Genomic DNA, 18,578 nt, shown 5'->3' with positions numbered 1-18,578 from the left:
CTTTATATATATTCCAGTGGTTTCCCATCTAGGGGGCGGGCCCCTCCAAAGGGTCACAAGACAAATCTGAGGGGGCCTTGAGATGATCATTGGGGTAGGAAAGAAGAAAAAACCGGAGGAAACCTTCCGCAACGATGACCACTTCCGCTCCCATCTCGTCGCGCCAACTTCTGCCTGGCTCCGAGGCCACACTGGCAGCTGTAAATATCACATCGATGCATTTACGTGCTTTTAATCGAGAAAACAGCACTGACGCCGTAACTCGAGTACTTCAATTTATTTTACAATTACCAATAAATGAAACAATGTATAGGTATTTATCTCCGCATCACTTTGTTGGATATCCCATTGGATTGTAAATGTGAACATAATTACGACCTTTTTACAGCACTTGAACGCAGCAGCAACAGGTTTTTTTACTGTAAATCCATGTGTAGAATTAACGAAACAACTACTTTTGTAGACCTGTTTTTGATGCCAAGTTAACTTCATATTTGCATATTACATAAACCAAGCCATTTGATTAACGTAAGTATGGTAAATGTGCATATTGTATGAAGTCGAATATGGCGCGGTTTGAGATTGTTTTCCACCTTGGGAAGGTTAGTGTGCAATAGCTTCTTTCATTCTCTAAAAGTGGAATGAGGCTTGGTAAGCATGGAATAAGGTATATTTATATTATATAAGAACATGTATAGTTGTGATATCGCCCTCTGCTGGTAGACTTAAATTACTACTCCTGTCGCACAGTTATGACGTAGTTCACGCGCATTTTTCCAGCATGGTGACCTCTTTGGACTGTAAATACAGCTGGGCTCAGGAGAAATGAAGACGAACGAATTGTTAGTTGTTACGCATTTAATGGAGTGAGTGAAATTTCAGCCAGGTTTGCCGTTATACTCACTTTGAAAAGAACGGTATGTAATATAACACTTCGCAGTATTTATTTTGTATACTACAGCTGCCATTTCCAGGGGTTCATCTGCTTTGAATTCACACAGCCTTAAAGACATAGCCTTTACTTTTAGTTTATATATTATGCTATAAAGTTATGGCTGTTGCTGGACTTGTGTTTATGCACAGACTGGTGAGAATTAGCACCTTCAGTCAAAAACATCTCAGTAACAGGGACATACTTGTAAAACTCCATAAATGTAGGAGGGAGATAAGAACTTTTTCAAATGGTTTTGTGAAATGTAACGAGAATGAGGGAGACTCTTCCCGTCACTCTTCATCCCTGAGCACCCAGCCGACCTCCCGGCAAGCACTGCCGTCCAGAAGGAGGCGACCCCTGTCCCCCCTGGAGAGGATCAGTGGCTTGCTGCCCCAGGATGCCCTGAGCCCGGAGGTGATGCAGCTGAGGGAGAAGAACCAGCAAGACCGTGACGAAGACGCAAACATCCAGGTATCGGTCACACACTCCACGCAAGAGGAAAGTGGATGTGAGGCACTCCTTAACGAGGATGATTTAGAGACCCATCATGCATCAGATGCAGCCACTACTCAGTTGAACGGAGCATTTCATGAGGCAAAAAGGTTGACATCGCCCACTCTTCCTGGGGAGAGCTTGCTTGCGTTCGGGGAGCTGCTCGTTGCTGAGTATCGTAAGAAAGGGCGGGTGGAGTTCAGGAAGATGTTCCAGCTTCAGACAGGGACACGTCTGCAGAGCAGCTGGGGGATCGTCCCGCATGACGACATAGCCGGGCAGCCCGCAGGTCGCTTCCTGCTGACAAACAGGGGGGTTCCCATCCTCATACGTAGGGCCAGTCTGGAGGATTACGTGCTGTATATGAAGAGGGGGCCAGCCATCGCCTACCCTAAGGTACGGTCATAGTCCCATTCCAGTTTCAGCGTGTCAAGGTCGTATTGATCATTTGTTCTTACAGATATTGCGTGTGTTTGTTTCTGTCTCCCTGACGACCCTCTTTTCCCCAGGATGCAGGTGCCATGCTAATGATGATGGACGTCACAGAGGGAGACTGCGTGTTGGAGTCAGGCTCTGGCTCTGGGGCCATGTCTCTGTTCCTGTCCAGAGCAGGTCTGCACCCACCATACTGTCATTGTCTCACTTTGGCTTCCCCATTAAGACTGAAATGGAAGCGTAGAGTTTCAGAGTTTAGATACACTACATGGCAATACACACTCCCAGTTACGTTGGTGTATTCTGTACACACAACATCTGTTGCAGATTGTAAAGCCCCTTGAGGCAACTTTGTGATATTGGGCTATATAAATAAAGTTGACATGACTTGCTGCTGGTGATTAAAAAAAAAAAAAAAAAAAAAAACCTTGTTTAATTTTATCAGTAAATTGTGTTACAATGTCTTGTAATTATTCATAATTGTAACACAGAGGGTTGAGCAATTAATCAGTATTTACGTCTAGTGACCGTCAGTGGAATTTTGATGATTGGAATCATGTTCTCCTTTTCCACAATTATTTAGTTTTAAACAAATTATTGTAAGCACATTCCAATTAAAAACTAAAATATTAGTTATTAAAGTTTTTGTGTTACGCATGTTGAAGCTTTTTTTCTGACTCATTGCATAACAGAGTTCATAGTTCTATGGTCATTTACATGCGATTGTACCTACATTTGCCATATCTTGATATACATCGATATAGACAAAATGTTCTTGTTAATATTGTGATATGTATTTCAGCCATAACGTCCAGCCTTAGTAACACATAAAGAGGAACCAGCAATAAGAATCTTTCAAAAGTGCAGATTCTAGTCTGACTTATGCCAAATTGATGTTTATACAAATTCAGAGAGAACAAATCAACACTCTGCATTAACAATGTCATTTTAGCTACAGTTTCTAGTGGCTATTTAAACATTATAATTATTGTTTGTCACAAAAATAGACTAATGATGAATCTAAAAAGAGGGTGTGAATTCCAGACTTTAAACACATTTACCAGGTAAATCTTTCCACCAATCAGAAGCAGCGTTATTCACTGTGCAAAGTAAAATTTCTGCTCAAATTGAAGGGAAAAAAAAGTTGTATAATATAAATTGTTTAATAAGATGAAGATGACTGAAAGATGACAAAAAGTGATCTAGAAAAGGTTAACATATTTTTGCAAATCATGGAATACTGTAACGTGGCGTTTTCCTGCATGCTATAATGAAATGTCCGTCTGAACGTAACAAACTTGACATTCCGCAGTATGTCTTATTTTAAATATGGGTGGCTCCCCAGTTGGCTCTAAGGGCAGCGTGCTGAGTGTGGAGGTCAGGGAGGACCACCACAGGAGAGCTGTGCTGAACTACAAGCGCTGGAGGACATCGTGGAGTCTGCGACGAGGGGAGGAGTGGCCCGACAACGTCCAATTTCACAACGCTGACCTCTGCGAGGCTTCCTCGCTCCTGGCTGGTCAGGGATTCCATGCGGTCAGTGTCTAGTTTAAAGGTACACAGAGCAATTTGTAAACAGAGACTGAGACAGTGTTTAAACTAACAACAGCACCTGATTATATATATTAAGACTGGGAATTAGATTTTGTGACACCTGCTTACACATCGGATTGGATTCTGTCTGTTGCAGGTTGCTCTGGACCTGATAAACCCTCACCTGGTTTTACCCACCGTGATTCCACATCTGCACCCTGGAGCTGTATGTGCTGTCTACCTCGCCAAGTGTGTATCTCCACTGTTTTCACTGTCACCCTTTCAAACCAGACCTAAGACGAGATGCTAAATGAGGTTGTATACACTGAGCTCTGAAAAAGGGCGGTGGCTTCATACATAGTTCGTTCAAAGTTCCTTGAAGGAATACTTCGACATTTTGGGAAATACACTTAATCGCTTTCTTCCCGAGAGTTAGATGAGAAGATTGATACCATTCTCGTATCTGTCCACTCACTAACCAGGAGATGGTTAGCTTAGCTTGGCTTAGCTTAGCACAAAGACTGCACTCAGCTAGCCTGAGTCTGTCTAAAGGTTACACAATCCGCCTACCAGCATCTCTAAAATTCACTAACTAACATGTAATATCTCATTTATTTCATTTCAGTTTAAGATAAGACAAGTTGTGGTCTCCGTTGGTTGCCTGGCAACCTCATGGTGTCGACAGACTTATTGCTCCCAGCCAAGAAATAGTGTCGTATTGCCCCCATCATTTTTTACCCTCAGATAGAGCCAGGCTAGCTGTTTCCACCTGTTTCCAGTCTTTGTGCTAAGCTAAGCTAGCCAGCTGCTGGCTCCAGCTTCATATTTGAGGGGTATCGACCTTCAAGTGTCTTTCCCAAAATGTCGAACTATTCCTTTAAAGTGGGTTTAAATAGTGGACAGGGTGTGAAATTTGGATTGCTTTAAATACATAACAATAGGGGGGGAAAACATGATTATGGCAGAACAAAAATAGAATGGCAGACATGATAATTAGTATCGTGACAGGGCTAACCACGCTCATGCTGGCTTTGGACACAACCCGAAGCATTTATGATGTTCACCTGTGTGCTAATGCACTGCATTTTCACTTTGCACTCACAAAAGTGCAGCGTCTGCATTCTTATTGTCACCAATGGCGGAAGAAGTATTCAGATCATTCACTTCAGTAAAAGTAGTAAAACCACACTACAAAAATACCATGCAAATGTTAACAATATCAGAAGGTGGAATTTCCTTACAGAGGATACAGTTTTATCCACCTTCTTCTTTAAGTCAAGTTTTTAAAGAAAATAAATAATTGGCAACTTTTGTTTCAAAATAGCCTGTAATGCTGCAACAGAACAGAGACTAACTGCCCCTCTATAACACAGTATAACACAGGTCATTGACCTGCTGGACGGGCTTCGATGTTCGGCGCTCCCGTTGCTCTGTGAACGCATCATCGAGGTTCCAATCCGAGATTGGTTGGTGGCTCCGGCCCTCCAGAAAGACGGGAGGTACTGCACCAGGAAAGCTCCAAGCCTGGATGAAGACCAGAGGGAGGAGGAGGAGGAGACGACGACGACGGATGAGACTGACAAAGGTGATTTAAAGTAACATGACAGACCACTGTGCTTGTGTTTCTTTGTCATAAATGTTAATGTTTTTGAGCATTCCACAGAGGAGCACCCAGCCTTCGGGAGCATTCCCTACATTGCCAGACCTCATCCTGAACAAATGAGCCACACAGGTCAGATATTACCACATTTCTAGTCCCAGTGTTAACAGTTTATATATGATGGTTGTAAATAAATAAATGCTCATTGTCTGCTTTTCCATTTTCAGCATTCCTGGTGAAACTGAGGAAGTGTGCGCAGTAGCCGTTCTGCCTGTAAGGAATCTTGGACAAAAACTATTGTTACATAGCAACCAAATGATCTCCTTACTGTAAATAACTTAAAAAATAAATGGTCAAAATGTTCACTTTGGTGTATTTTAATGAAAAGTCTATCTTGTAAATGCCAAGTCAAAAATCCCAGACTATAAATGATCAGTAAATTTAATGAAATTGGCTCTGTAAATAGGGATCAATATGATGTACAGTTATGTGACTATATACAGTAATTGCCTGCGTGTAAAGAGCAATATATTTTCCACCGGTGCATAAAAGCAGGTTGTAATAAAGAATGCCAAAAAGACAATTAAAAGTTCGAGCCTTTATTTAAAACTCAAGAGGCAGTGCAGTGTTGGATCATTAAACAGGCACATTGGCAACAATACTAAAAACACACCCAGTATGTGACAGACTGTGTTAAGTAAATGTATTCAGCAGTGGTGAAACTTTGATTCAAACAAAATGTAAAACTCATTGTTTGGCTTTTTTTTTTTTTTTTTTTTTTTTATACCATCTGTGAATAAGTGGGGGTCAAAAATCCCATAAGTATTTCAGTACAAAATAACATAAATATATAAATAATTAAATAAATAAATACCAAGAACACAGTGTAGGTTAAACAAACCTTTACAATACTCTTCGGTGTGCCACATCAATCTTGCTGCATGTTTCCATCAGAGTATGATGTACAGAATGACATTAGCTCATTCTTACAGCTGCTTACAGTCACTTTAAATAGTTAACTTTGTTCTGACCGGTTATGTTGAATCAGTACCGTGTTCGCATTACAAGAGGTAAACAGAAACTAGTGAGTTACACGTGTGATTCAGACTTTTACTTCAGAGTAAAAGTGGTATTAATGAGGAGAGACAGTAATACACAGAACAGCTCGGTCAGTACAAAGAGAGTAGCTGGAAAACGGCTGAGGTGGTGTGACGCTCTACTCCTCACTGATCCAGTCCATGGAGGTGTCATATGTGGACCCGCAGGAAGACTCATCCCCTAACAAAGAGGGAACAAAGAAAAACGTAGTTTAGTGAGCTAGCAAGTGAGCTACCCTGTTTCTGTCCGATCTTGTCAGTCTTTTAAAACTAAGTCTATAAAACACTGCAAGAAACTTGTTAAAAAGGTCTGGCAAAAAAGCTCCATTTCTGGGTACACACATGTATTCCAGAGAGGCGTCTCTCTAAGCAGACATTAGCAAGACAACTTTGAAAAGAAACATGAAATATCTTCTGAAATTGTGTTATTAGGACTCATCAACGTGCTAAAATAAATCTTATTCCTAAACCTATTATTCAAGCTTCCTTTCAAGTTGAAGTCGGTATCACAGGGATGTAGCGCCATCTTTTCCAGTTTCACTTTCTAATCCTGCTTTGTGAAATACCTCCCAGTTGTAATCCACCTAAATCACATCTACACAATCACACCTCACATCTACACACAATCCAGACGCAGAGTAAGTTGAAGAAAGTGAGCTTTGATTAATATAGCTGCTGCTCGAGACTGACGTTCTGACACGCCTCAATAAACGTGTGTGTCAAACAACATATGCACCATAAATTTTTTTGTTTTGAAAGATCAAATGTCAAAGAAACAAAGTAGTTTGTGGCTCCCCCTGCAGGTTCTGGAGCCTCTTAGTCCCTTAGCCTTCTACAGTACAAGTGAGTAGGAAGTACCTGTTAATCTACAATAATTTCTAAGAGCGTTTTAAATTACAATCGTAGGGGATGCTATGTAACAGAATCACAGAGTAATGTACATGGTGCTGAGGTCACAAGTGGGGCTATAAATGAGAGTTTTGGAGGGGGAAGCGCACTTGTCTTAGTGATACCTACTGGGAACCTCCTCAGCACAGCAGCAGGAGGAATGCTGTGCTTGGCTTTTAGTCTCCACCGCCTTCCTGCGAGAGGCTGCAGCCCTGGGTGGGGTGGTCTCCAAACTCAGCATGGAGGTGAAGGGGTGTGGAAAGGCAGGGTTTGGGGTCTGCGCAGAAGAGCATCTGGAGACAGAAGAGAAGCCTGGGCCCTGATCTAACCTGGTGCCACGGTTACAGAGGGCGCAGGAGACCGGGGAGGCCGAGGGCCCGCGGGGTATACGGGTGTGGTCTCGGTCACCGTACTGCCGCTGGGCGCCGCTGTGGTGCTCTGACCGCTCTCGCTGCCACACGAAGTGGGAGGGCACAATGGCCATCACCTGGAGGACAGATAGAGAGACAAAGACCAAGAAATAAATAAATAAATATAGGGGAGGAAAGGGGGAACGGGGGGGAAAAAACACTCACAACAGAGATGGAACTTCTGGCATTGAACCAAAGCAATAAAAATTACACTGTGCAGTAAAAAAAAGACCCTTGAAAAAATTCCCAGAGAAACAACATTTATCAGTGTCCTGCAATTATCCTTGTGTGTACCTCTTCGCAGCAGCGCCTGCTGACAGCAGCTCTGTACTCGATGCGAGCCCATAGCTTGTCTCGCTGCTTGAGGAAGCGGGGAAACTGCTTCCTCCAGTTCTTGCCCAGTGCCCATGGAAAAATCTCATACTTACTCTCCTCCTCATCCTCCTCCATGGTGTTGGCAAGATATCTAGAGATGGAGCACATCAGCCACATTTAGGGTTACAGCTTTGCCAGCAGTGGCAGTAAAGGCGCACAAGGTTCACTTTCTATGAGAATAGCAAGATACAGAAGCAGAATTTTGATTTTTGTCTTTGAAACGTACAGTGCAATGAATAAATTCTTCCTGGTGTATTCAGCAATAGTGAAGCGAGCCCTTTTGAAGTACACAAAGGTCATGGCTAGAAGGTACTGATGAATGAGAGAGAAACGTTGGGAGTCAGTTAATTGTAAGCATCATAAAGCCTTAGAGAGATGTCACTTTCACCAAAACATTTGCCTAACAACTTACCTTGTCAGTCATTTTACAGCAACGGTCCATCCACAAAAAGTCCTGGATCAGGTCATCATCTGTAACCAACCATGATTATTTAATATAAAGTGCCAAATATTCTTCATTCTTTCAAGTTTAAAAGTAAGATTCGTCACTTTTCATGCCACTGAATTAAAACATGCTTTTTATTATGTATTCATGGGGCTATTCATTTACCAAAAAGTCTGAAGAACGACGCCATTTCCTGCCGCTGGATGACAATAGTTGGGGGCACGATCATTTTGGCATAGTGCATCTCATCCCGATGCTGGCTCGGCTGGCTCTTCCCTGGTGGGCCCTGGGCGACTTGGCCGTTGGCTCTTTTGAGCCGAAGACCTCTTCTGATTTGGAGGGAGTGTGAACTGTTGGGTTTGACCCGGACAGTTACTGAGGGGGGAGTCTGGCACCACCTGTGTGTATGCTTCATCATGCTTCAGTTTAGATCATCTGTAGTGAAGAGGTCTGTGGTGTGTTCTAAGAAATGGACAAGTTTGACGTTGAAAAATTACCAAATAACATTACATGCTTAGCTGCATACCCAAAGTAAGGTTCCTTCATACTGCTTGTTTAGCATTCACTACTATACATCTTAATGACGACCAGATGCCAAGCTAGCAAAATAGCTGACAGCTTCCAACTCGTAGGAAGCTAACTTTAACGTTATTTCATTGTGTGTACTTCCGAACTAGCTCTGGCTCAATAAACTTTGCAAACAGGCCCTAAAATTAGATTAACTAATTTAGGTTACCTGTAATATAACGTTAAACGACAGTAGCTGCGGTTGAAGTGAAAGTTTACTTTAACCTAAACACTAAGAACATCCTCAACCGAGTCCTCACCTCCGCAAATCTCCCTTTTGACTGAATGAAGCCGAGTTGAGCCTAGAAACCTACCTAGAAAACGTTGACAGATTTCAGTGTTACTAACACCTGTATCCGTGGTAAAAGGTGAAATGAATAATGTCCTTAAGAACAGGATAAAATGCTAACAATTACCAAGTTTAAAAAAGCTAAAACTGGGAATATAACAGTCGTTACAAGGCACTGACCAGGGAACGCGCCAATCGCCCAGCAGTACACCTGCACGCGGGGACGCGCAGACCAATAGCGCCGCTTTCTGCTTCTTCTTCGTCACGTAATGGCTATAACCCCGCCTCCCCCCAGTCTGTAATTAAAATCTAAATATTGAACATGTCGAAATGCAGACTTAGATAAAGACACATTCAGATAAAGATACAACTAATAGAGAATAAATTAATAGAACTGTACAAAAATTGTTTTTCTAGTCATTATTGAAAACCAACTCTCTCTGTCCACAATCTAGTCTAATGGTAGTTAACTAATAGCCTCCTGGTACAATTAAGTATCATAATTTTAATAATTCAGTTTAGTTAGGATTATGGAAAGAAAACATTTAATAGTTTAACAGGTTACTGGTTGTTGAGCTGTTGAGACCCAATTAGGTTTATTTAGTAGTCTAGTAACACCACAATTTAAGTAATAGAAAATGCACACTCAAAAATCATCCAGGACACAATTTTAGTCCGACTTTTACTTTTCCACCTCTCCATATTAGATATGCTTTAAAAAGTTGGGATTTTTTTATGGGCCCAAGATCAATATTTTCACTTCCAAAAATGTTGACTTAATACATTGTTGTGTCATTCACAATAAATAAATAAACAATGGAGTGAACATAACACCTGACTGGATTCATTTCTGTTACGTTCTGTAACTTATTGCATGGGAGAACAAACAGTCCAGGGAATTGTGAAAATTTGATCTGTGTACTGACTGAGTATAGTTTGATACTGAAAGTAAAGTTATTAAGGAGAGAGCAGCTGTAATTTGTGAAAATCTGGCCTTAAACTAGCTGGTTCTTTTTATTATTATTGCAAAACAATAATGCATAAATGGTGACTTGACAGAGACTACAGAGAGAATATAAATAAAAATAACAAAGGAAAAATTAAAAGAATTAAGAATAAGAAGAAATAAGAATTTAACAAAAAGGGGGAAAAATGCAAATGCAAAACAATTACAGTTAGTGTAGTTCAAGAACATTTTGAGGCAAATGGGTTACATAGGGCATGGATAGGGATAAAACTTTCTTCTTTTTGGATTTGTGGTCATGCTTTGATCAGGCAAGACTATTTCAATTATTTTTTTCCTGGTCATTTCTTTTTATTACATTGTGTTATATAAAGCCTAAGAGAAAAGATTACTATAATCTTTTCTTTTTTTGTTTCAGTGTCTACTACAGAGAGGCAGAGGTAGTTCAAGTTATTTTAAAGCTTGCATCACTGTTCCAGTGAACTGATGCTAGATATAGAAGTTAAAAGAAGATCAGCAAGTCACCAAAATAAATAACAACTTTATGAGGTATTTAAGATGTTTTTTGATATTATGTCAAATGGAAACATTATTAGTGTTTAAGAAATTTTTCTATATCATATTACTGTAGATAGAATAGAACAAGGGGCTAAATAGGGAGATATTGTTTTGCAAGCTATAAAAAGACACCTGAGGCAAGCCCGCATTACCCAAATGAGCTTATGGTCTTACAAGTAGGTGAGTTTTACATGCTTTAATGTGACATGTGCATGCTGAGGAGTTCACTGAAAGCCTCACTAATCCTCTCAGCTGCCTGTCCTTTGTAAGGTACAGAAGGATGTGTTTCAGAGCACGCCACAAGAACATTTTTATAAACATGACCATCGATCTGTGGGTTTATTTTGCCTATCTATGACAGATGGGAGAGACTTGTAAAATGGATTTATCAATATTTTGTTTTGGTAGCATCCTCATGGAAAGGGATCTTATCCGACTCAACAACCTCAGCCATCTGAAAATGACAGATACAGCAGGTGGCTAAGGCTTGGCTATTCTTTGCACAATTCTCTACACTGCTGTGTCGGTGTCTCCAAGAAGACACAAAAATCAGTTTGTATTCGAAAACATCTGAAATGGGCTGCTCACCATCCAAGGGTAACAATTTTGGGACTCTGGGTCCCATGAGGAAGGGGAGAATGCTGCCCCCTGCACCTCAAGAAAGTCCCAGAGATTCCCACTTTGAAAATGGAGAGGATCGTTATTCAAATGGATTAACAGATGGGGATACAAAGGAGAGAAAGGCAGCTGGACAAACCCAGGTATTTCAGAAAGAGGCTCATATGACACCACAAAAAAAGAGATCTGTGACTGAGCTAGCCCCAGAAGCAGTAAACATGGATAAATTGGGAAGTCAGGGAATGGGCAACAACATAGTATCACAGAGAAAAGAGAAAAATGTTGATAAGCAGGATGTGACAGAAAAAAAGTCTGTTAGAAAACCAAAGAAAAATACCAGAGGTAATAAATTGCTAAAAAAGAAAGACAAGGACAAAGACAAACCACCTACAGAACAGAAAGTGGACTTCCCAGAACCTTTGGTAAAAGCTCATCAAGCTGCTTATGCCTTTTTGAATCCTAGTATAAACAAATATGACGTTCTACTCGGACTTTTGGATCAAGCAACCCAAACACAGGTTTCTGTGCAGCCTATGGTTGCTTTTATGGCTCTACGCTACAGGGAAATTATTCAGGGGCTGGAAGAGATGGCAGACGAGGGAGAAAAAGTTTTAAAAGAAAATGGGGAACATCTTGCTTGGCCAAGCCAAATGAAAAACCTCTCATCTTCTCCACCTCTGAAGTCTGGCTCTGCTAATATTGAGCCCCCACCGGATCTGTTGCAGCAGCTGCTTCAGTACACCACACAGAGAATGCAAAATGTCAGCCAGACTGTTGGTGGAATTGGGGACTCTGCTTTGGAGGAGGCAGTGGAGTACTTTGCCTCTGTCTCAGAACTTTTAGAGGAGAAATTGAAAGTCAAACGTGCAGTAGAGACTAGGCTAATGCAACTCTTATCTCGCATTGAAATGGCCTCTCTGCGCAAGCCTGGGCCAGAGGATTCTGCTCTCTTCAGTGAGGACAGTGGTATTGGGGCTGAGAGTGAATCCCTTGCTGGATCTGAAAGACGCCATAGACGAGAGAGCGGTGAGTCCACTGGGACAAATAGAACTACGCCTGTCAGTCCTATGGGATACACCTCCATGAACATTAGACAAGGAGTGTCAAGGCAAAAGCTTGCAAGTCAAATAAGTCCAAGTGTTTCCCTCACCTCACTCAACTCATTAGGTTCTACATGTACCATAATGGCTAATGGCCAAAGAGACTCATTTCTAGGATCAGCCTCCTTAGATGATGGGGAGGAAGACGACAATGATGAGAATATGGACAAAGACATCAGAGATGTGCAAGTAGGTTTTATAAAGCAATCAAATTCTTCACCTGTAGACCGTGAACAACAACGCCCACGCCGCCTACCCCCAAAGCGCATAGAGAATCCTCAAAATGTAGAAATGACTCTCAAAATGAAAAATGCTATAAGTGGTAGGATACAGTTTGTCCCATCACAGAACTCTAGTGCCAAAACAAAGGTAGTTGGCAGCCCAAAAAACAGTAGACGTCAGTGGACAGATGAGGAGGAACGATCTCCGAGGAGGCCTCAAACAGCAGCACCTATTCGGAGAGCAGTAGTAAAAAAGACCCCAGTGGCTAGGGAACGACGTTCCCGGTCAGAAGAATCCCTCCGGAGCAAAGGTGAAGATCCTACTCTGCTTGAACTAGACAGAACCCAGAAGGATTTAAACCAGAAGTTGCAGAGGATGCGTAAAAGCAAGGCAGGTGGAAACATGAGGACTGCTGCATCTAAACAAACTCAAGGAACCTCACCAGCACAATCTCCAGCAATAAATCGCAAACATCCCTCACTAGAGAAGAACAGCAATCCCCAACCACTTAAAGACAAAACAGGCCTTACAAGACACAACAATAAAAAACAGGAGGTAACCAGTGATGTTGAAGAAGATAAACTGAAGGACAAGAAAACATCCAAGGGTCCTATAAAAGCCACCCCACCCCCTAGCCCTCCTTTATCACCACGGCCATCTTCGGGCCTTTACAGAGGCAGGAACTCGGTCAAAAAACTGATTGATACCTTCAGTCAAGGAATAGAGGAACTAGATGGTCCAAAAGCTCTGGGGCCTCTCAAAGGAGTACGGAAGTGTGGTGTTCCCGTGTTACCTGGTTTAGGAAATGTAGAAGCTGTCCTTAGCACTGGGATAACCAGCTGTAGACCTGAATCCTCTTCATTTGAGAAAACCTATGATTTTGATCTGGATAGTCTTCCTCCGCCTCCGCTGGAAGTATTAATGGACAATTCCTTCGAAAGTGCCCAGAGTCTGTCAACTGGCGTAGCAGATGAAGGGTCTACAAAAGTCAGAAAGTCACCTCTATTAAAAAGGGCTGCAGTATCGCAACGACTGAGGGCTTCTGTTCAGTCAGTGACAGTGCTGCCAAGTAAAGGAGGCCTGCCACAAGCTTCCAAGGTTATTTCCCTTGCTAGAGCAGATCAAAAAGACACATCTGCTCCGTCAAAGGTCAGTCCACCAGATGTTCAATTGGAGGCAGACCCAAGAGAGGAAAAGGATTTCTTGTACCAGCAAGCAAAAGAGATCATACACCTAAGACACTCTTCAGACTCGTCAACAAGTTATATAGCAACAAATCCATCTGCCAGTCAAAAAGAATCAGCAGACATACAAGATGGTGGTAACCTTTCAGTGCCTGGACAAAACGCTACAGTGTCTACAGTGCCTCCTTCTTCGGTAGTCAGTAGCCAACCACCTGCCACCCCACCCATGTCTAGGGGGCGAATGTTACCATCCACACCTTCAACACCAAGCAATCTACATCGAAGACTTCCCAGTCCCCACAACGTCAAAAGGCAACCTACTCCACCCTCTTCAGCAAGCCCCCCTGTTAACAGGAAACTCTCCACACCACCAGCAGTTCAGAGGAGGCTCCCCAGCCCACCTGTTGCAAAGCAGAACAACTCAAATTCATCCTCCTCCTACCCTTTCAAAGCACCGTCTCCACCAGCCTCGCCAAAAGTACAAAGATGGTCAAGGGAGAACAGCAGTGAAGACTCATCTAGTGCTCGGATGATCAGTAATGCACGTTCAGTCTTCTGCCCTGTGTCTCCATCCCTTTTTGAGGCCCAGCCTTATCCAGTTCCCCAACCCCCTCAAGCATGGACCTCTACTGGGGTCTCTGTTCTCTCACGTCCTTGGGGGAGTCGTCAGAGGTTTCCTGTGTCTGTTCAAGGACCTCGACCCTTCATCCGACGTAGCTATTCAGACCGAAGGCCAAGTCTAAGCCTGCCACTAAGATCACCAGGCATCTCAGTGGCTGAGACTTGTGGGAGTGAGCCAGCAATATATTCACAAGGGTGAGTGTTTACCATGTTTCTGTTACACATTCTAAATCGTAAATATTGCTTTTCATTCAATCTTTGGTACTTTAAGTTCCTGTAAAGTTCCTTGCAGTAATTTGCTGGTATGTAATGGTCCATTCTTTCTCATAATGGACAATATAATTTGGTACTAATCAAAAGGAAAATTGCGTTTTTCAGAAAGAACCAGAAAGAACTATAGTTGTTATGTAGAAAATAGAAGATAGTAATATAGGTTGGTTGAGTTTAAAAGAAGCAGTTAATATGAAAACAGTCATAATAATTAAGATTCTTAACATTTCTTTAACTGACAAAGATCCACTTGGGAACCAACAAAATGTTCATTTGGAAGTTTATGCTTCGCAAATGTTTATTCATGTTTACCTGTAATTTTCTACAACACTGGAAACTTTTTAGTTTTGTTAGTCGATTTGTATATTAGGTTGTTTTTTTTTTAAACCTCCATGAGCAATTAGCTACCAACCGTACCACTTTCCCCATTCCCCATATACTACCAAATTACACCAACCCTTTGCAGGAAATAACGAGAAAAATTTCCTGCAATTTTGTAGTAAAGTAATGGACCCATAAAATAAAGTGTTACCATCACCAGCTCACTGTTATGTTGCTGACTTCGCTCAGAAATGGTTGACGCAAATACAGTTTAGGTTTTTAGTCACACATGTATTTATATAAGAATTACCAAGGTAGACTTGTTTCTTTCAACTCCTACTGCAATTAGCTTTGAAGGTGACAGAAAATGCTCATGCCACGAACATGATTACCCATCTATTGTATGTACAATATAATACATTAATAACATGAGTATGTCTGCTGAGATATGACTGTGTCTGAGATAAGCAAATGTAGTTGCCTCAAATAAAGTATCTTACTCATTTGACAATGCTGTTATACCACATTATTAGATTATCATTCAATGATCAATTTAGACTTATAGCCGACATGCTCACATGATGTAGTGAGAGTACATCAAGAATAAAAGAGAATATTTGATTTATAGAGAATCACATAAAAGATATGAAGCCAATCTTTTGAATCTCTCTGCATTTAATTCTCTCTACTATGTATTTATCTTGCCGTTTCTATATTGAATACTGTATTAATTTTAAATGTTGAGTATATCAAGGGCTATTTGTCAGAGAAGTCCCTAATAACACTTCAAAACTCCTATATTTAAAGTGAATGTCTAATGTGAATGTCTCTCTTTTATGGGGGTTTTCTGATTTCTTCCAGTGCATCGAGTGAACTTTACAAGCTAATCTCAGTAATGCCCCATTCCTGTATATACCTGAGACAAACCCACCTTGCCCACTTCCTTAATAGCTAATGACAGCATTTGCCATTCATTCTTACAGGTTGGATGATGAACCAACCAGGGACGATGAATTATGGCGTAGCCAATCAGATCTCAGAGCTACACTACGCTCTGCATCACACCCGGACCTGTGTGTTGTTGGACAGGCTTTGCACAGAGACTAAAGGGGCCAGTGAAGGGCCAGTGGGATTATGGATTAGCAGGCTTTACCAAGGATTTAACATGATGTTGTTTATTCCACTGTGAAGAGAGGAAGAGCTAATTCCATCCACTTCGCTGTGGTAACACACCTCCACAATGTTTATAATAAAGTGTGGGGGAAAAGTGTGTTTCAATTTTTATTTATTGGAGTGTGTGTGCATCTTTGCATGCACACTTGTACACATGTGCTGTCTGTGCATAAACATGCTCTTGAATTTGTTTGTGCATGATATGTATTTCAGAGAGAAATACATATTATGACACAATTTCATGTTTACAATATATGGGACTCATCGAACACCTGGCTTCATAACGATACTACAAATTGTACACCCAACTCAAATATATCAACAGGTGTTTTGGAAATGAATCATCCCACAAGGTTGTATAAGTTTACTTTCAGTTCAGAGGTTACATCTTTAAAATAATATGTAGCGTCTTGGTGGCTCAATGGTCTAAAGTGTCTTTCTCAATTTTAGTCCATACATGTTAAAATGTGTTAATAAATAAATAATGGAGTAGTATTACATCATATCATTGAATGAACTGAAAGTAAATCAGTGGCATGAACCATCTTATTGTAAATATGTCTTGTCTATGTTGTTGGAAATTATGAATAATGTCATCATCAGTAGTGAAATATATATAAATATAATAATATAATCTGATTGTTATTAACTGTCTCTCTGTCTCTCTGTTGTCATATGCTACAAGCTAAAAATAAGGCCAATCTGTTTTTTTAATCAATTTTTATTTTTCTGTGTTTCTTGTTTCCTTTTTACAATTTCTTTATTAAAAAGCAAATCATTAATTAATTGTGTCCTTTATTAGTAAATTAACTAATGTGTCAATTATTTAACTGATACCTAGTGTGCTTCAGTGAAATCAAGTGTTAATCCATTGATTTAGTATTGCACTTCCATTAACTTAGGGGACTTGAAAAAGTCAAAATCTTCAGCAGAGGCTGAGATATCCTGACTTTTAGTCCCTAGTATCAGCAGCATCTTTCATTAGACCCTGCTTAGTAAATCATGTCTTGAATTCTACCTCGAAAATAACCCAGATGACATCATCAGAGACCATCTAAACCCCTAAATTCTGCTTGCTCCCTCCCTCCCAGCATATGTAAAAAAACTTCAGCAAAGAGACTGCACAGCCGCTGTAGGGGGCGTGGTTAGTGCATGACACGGGAGGTACGGAGACAGCGACCAGAGTGGTACCGGTGTTGTAGCTGAACGTTAGCGACTCAGAGAGCCTGAGAGGTGTGTGTCTGTGGGGGAGTACGTAAGTTAGCCGTGGCCCAGCTGTTTCTAAAATTCATCATGAGAAAGAATGCAGTCTGGTGGTGCTTCTACAGTCATTAAAAGCACAAGTCCGAACCATTGTGCCAAACTTGAAAAATACTAAGTAGAGGGTTTGCAAAAAACTTTGCAGCTGGGAAAGCTACAGTGCCGACCCATTCTGGCCACTAGCTAACAAATACTAACAGTCAATGTAGAGTCATAGGAGGAAGAGGGGGTTGGTTGGTGATGGTTAGTGATGAAAGCTGCCTCCATATACAACACCTGCCTCCAGATCAGCCAATAGCAAAATTCAATAGCACAATTCAAATACTTTCCACTATAATGTCAAGATTTGGACCTGAATCCATCAACAACACTAGTAAATACCCATATACATTGGTTTTCAGCTGAAAAAAGTGGTTTGGGGGTTTAGTTACACTTTACAAAAGGTCCCTATAGAGCCTCAAAAGACATACAACTGTTTTCACAAGCTGAGTAGTACTCTGTTACAAGTGAACTGATCTTCATGTGTGAAATTGGTGAAGAACCCCTTTAAGATGATAGATGATTTGCTCGTGTTGGAGTAAATGCTAGCCTCTTGCTCAAACATATCAAAACTCATTTATGTTGCTTCATCGCTCATATATGCAAATTACCAACTGTGGTCAGCAAAAGCTCGCAGTGGCTGAGGCCTTCAAGCAGAACAAATCCATGAAGAGACAGAGCACAGTGCCCTTTAACAACAACCAGTTAAATCACTGTCACAATTCCAGAGAAAAGGTGAATAAGAGGGTCACCTAATTGTACAGGGAGAAGCAATAATTATGATCTAAAAATCCACTGGGCAGTGGTAATTGTGGTACAGACCTTTAGCACACTGACAAAATCCTCATTTGAAACACCATGACGTGTGGTCACAGCATGCAAGATTCTGTAAAGCTGTTATTAAAGTTATTAAATGTCACAGGGGTTGAGGTTGGAGTTCTTGAGTTGTTTTGTGGGATAGTATCGAACATTAAAGCATCCAACAAATTCACAGTCTGTAGTAACCTGACAGTCCCATGCCACGTCAGCAATGTCGTCAACTCCTTTAAACCAGACGTTCTCACAGTGCGACTCATTGTACATCATTTTACACATGCAAAGTGCTTCTCACGACATTATTGAAGGTGGATTACAATAATGTCTGCACCTTGTTTCAACCTGATGAGGAGCTTGAAAGTGGAAT

The 18,578-nt window shown here is 41.2% G+C and overlaps 3 protein-coding genes across 9 annotated transcripts; 2 read left to right on the top strand and 1 right to left on the bottom strand.

Annotated features, from left to right (window-relative positions):
- The first annotated feature begins 123 nt into the window (after positions 1-123).
- trmt61b (tRNA methyltransferase 61B) lies at positions 124-5,359 on the top strand. Of its 2 annotated transcripts, none has more exons than XM_044165951.1 (7): positions 124-1,822; positions 1,936-2,038; positions 3,174-3,397; positions 3,552-3,643; positions 4,768-4,979; positions 5,058-5,126; positions 5,222-5,359. In XM_044165951.1, exons 1-7 carry the CDS (start codon positions 1,052-1,054, stop codon positions 5,254-5,256), a joined length of 1,506 nt encoding a protein of 501 aa, XP_044021886.1. In that variant the 5' UTR covers positions 124-1,051; the 3' UTR covers positions 5,257-5,359. The 2 variants fall into 2 exon arrangements, with proteins under 2 accessions (XP_044021886.1, XP_044021887.1); XM_044165952.1 differs by having other exon boundaries at positions 133-1,822; positions 3,207-3,397.
- A 218-nt stretch (positions 5,360-5,577) lies between these two features.
- spdya (speedy/RINGO cell cycle regulator family member A) lies at positions 5,578-9,365 on the bottom strand. 6 transcript variants are annotated; one of them, XM_044165956.1, is made up of 8 exons: positions 9,246-9,303; positions 9,037-9,090; positions 8,375-8,671; positions 8,177-8,235; positions 7,991-8,076; positions 7,684-7,855; positions 7,109-7,466; positions 5,578-6,272 (listed from the first exon to the last, which is right to left on the bottom strand). In XM_044165956.1, exons 3-8 carry the CDS (start codon positions 8,625-8,627, stop codon positions 6,211-6,213), a joined length of 990 nt encoding a protein of 329 aa, XP_044021891.1. In that variant the 5' UTR covers positions 8,628-8,671; positions 9,037-9,090; positions 9,246-9,303; the 3' UTR covers positions 5,578-6,210. The 6 variants fall into 6 exon arrangements, with proteins under 6 accessions (XP_044021891.1, XP_044021890.1, XP_044021889.1 ...); XM_044165955.1 differs by lacking the exon at positions 9,037-9,090 and having other exon boundaries at positions 9,246-9,365; XM_044165954.1 differs by lacking the exon at positions 9,246-9,303 and having other exon boundaries at positions 9,037-9,239.
- Positions 9,366-10,856: 1,491 nt separating this feature from the next.
- On the top strand, positions 10,857-16,935 carry pcare1 (photoreceptor cilium actin regulator 1). The gene is made up of 2 exons (XM_044165946.1): positions 10,857-14,527; positions 15,907-16,935. Exons 1-2 carry the CDS (start codon positions 11,163-11,165, stop codon positions 16,028-16,030), a joined length of 3,489 nt encoding a protein of 1,162 aa, XP_044021881.1. The 5' UTR covers positions 10,857-11,162; the 3' UTR covers positions 16,031-16,935.
- The last annotated feature ends 1,643 nt before the right edge of the window (positions 16,936-18,578 follow it).

Source organism: Siniperca chuatsi, linkage group LG15, assembly GCF_020085105.1.
Source record: "Siniperca chuatsi isolate FFG_IHB_CAS linkage group LG15, ASM2008510v1, whole genome shotgun sequence".
Classification (NCBI taxonomy): Eukaryota; Metazoa; Chordata; class Actinopteri; order Centrarchiformes; family Sinipercidae; genus Siniperca; species Siniperca chuatsi.
Note: the sequence above shows the minus strand (reverse complement) of the source record. Positions and strands in the feature narration are given on the sequence as shown.

Coding starts and splice junctions, on each gene's coding strand:
- spdya (XM_044165955.1), bottom strand. CDS start 8,627: ATGATGAAGCATACACACAGGTGGTGCCAGACTCCCCCCTCAGTAACT. Junction 7,467..7,683: donor GCAGGCGCTGCTGCGAAGAG/GTACACACAAGG, acceptor TCTGTCCTCCAG/GTGATGGCCATTGTGCCCTC. Junction 6,273..7,108: donor CTGTGCTGAGGAGGTTCCCA/GTAGGTATCACT, acceptor CCTCTTTGTTAG/GGGATGAGTCTTCCTGCGGG.
- pcare1 (XM_044165946.1), top strand. CDS start 11,163: ATGGGCTGCTCACCATCCAAGGGTAACAATTTTGGGACTCTGGGTCCC. Junction 14,528..15,906: donor CCAGCAATATATTCACAAGG/GTGAGTGTTTAC, acceptor TCATTCTTACAG/GTTGGATGATGAACCAACCA.
- trmt61b (XM_044165951.1), top strand. CDS start 1,052: ATGGCTGTTGCTGGACTTGTGTTTATGCACAGACTGGTGAGAATTAGC. Junction 2,039..3,173: donor TCTGTTCCTGTCCAGAGCAG/GTCTGCACCCAC, acceptor GACATTCCGCAG/TATGTCTTATTTTAAATATG. Junction 5,127..5,221: donor TGAACAAATGAGCCACACAG/GTCAGATATTAC, acceptor TTCCATTTTCAG/CATTCCTGGTGAAACTGAGG.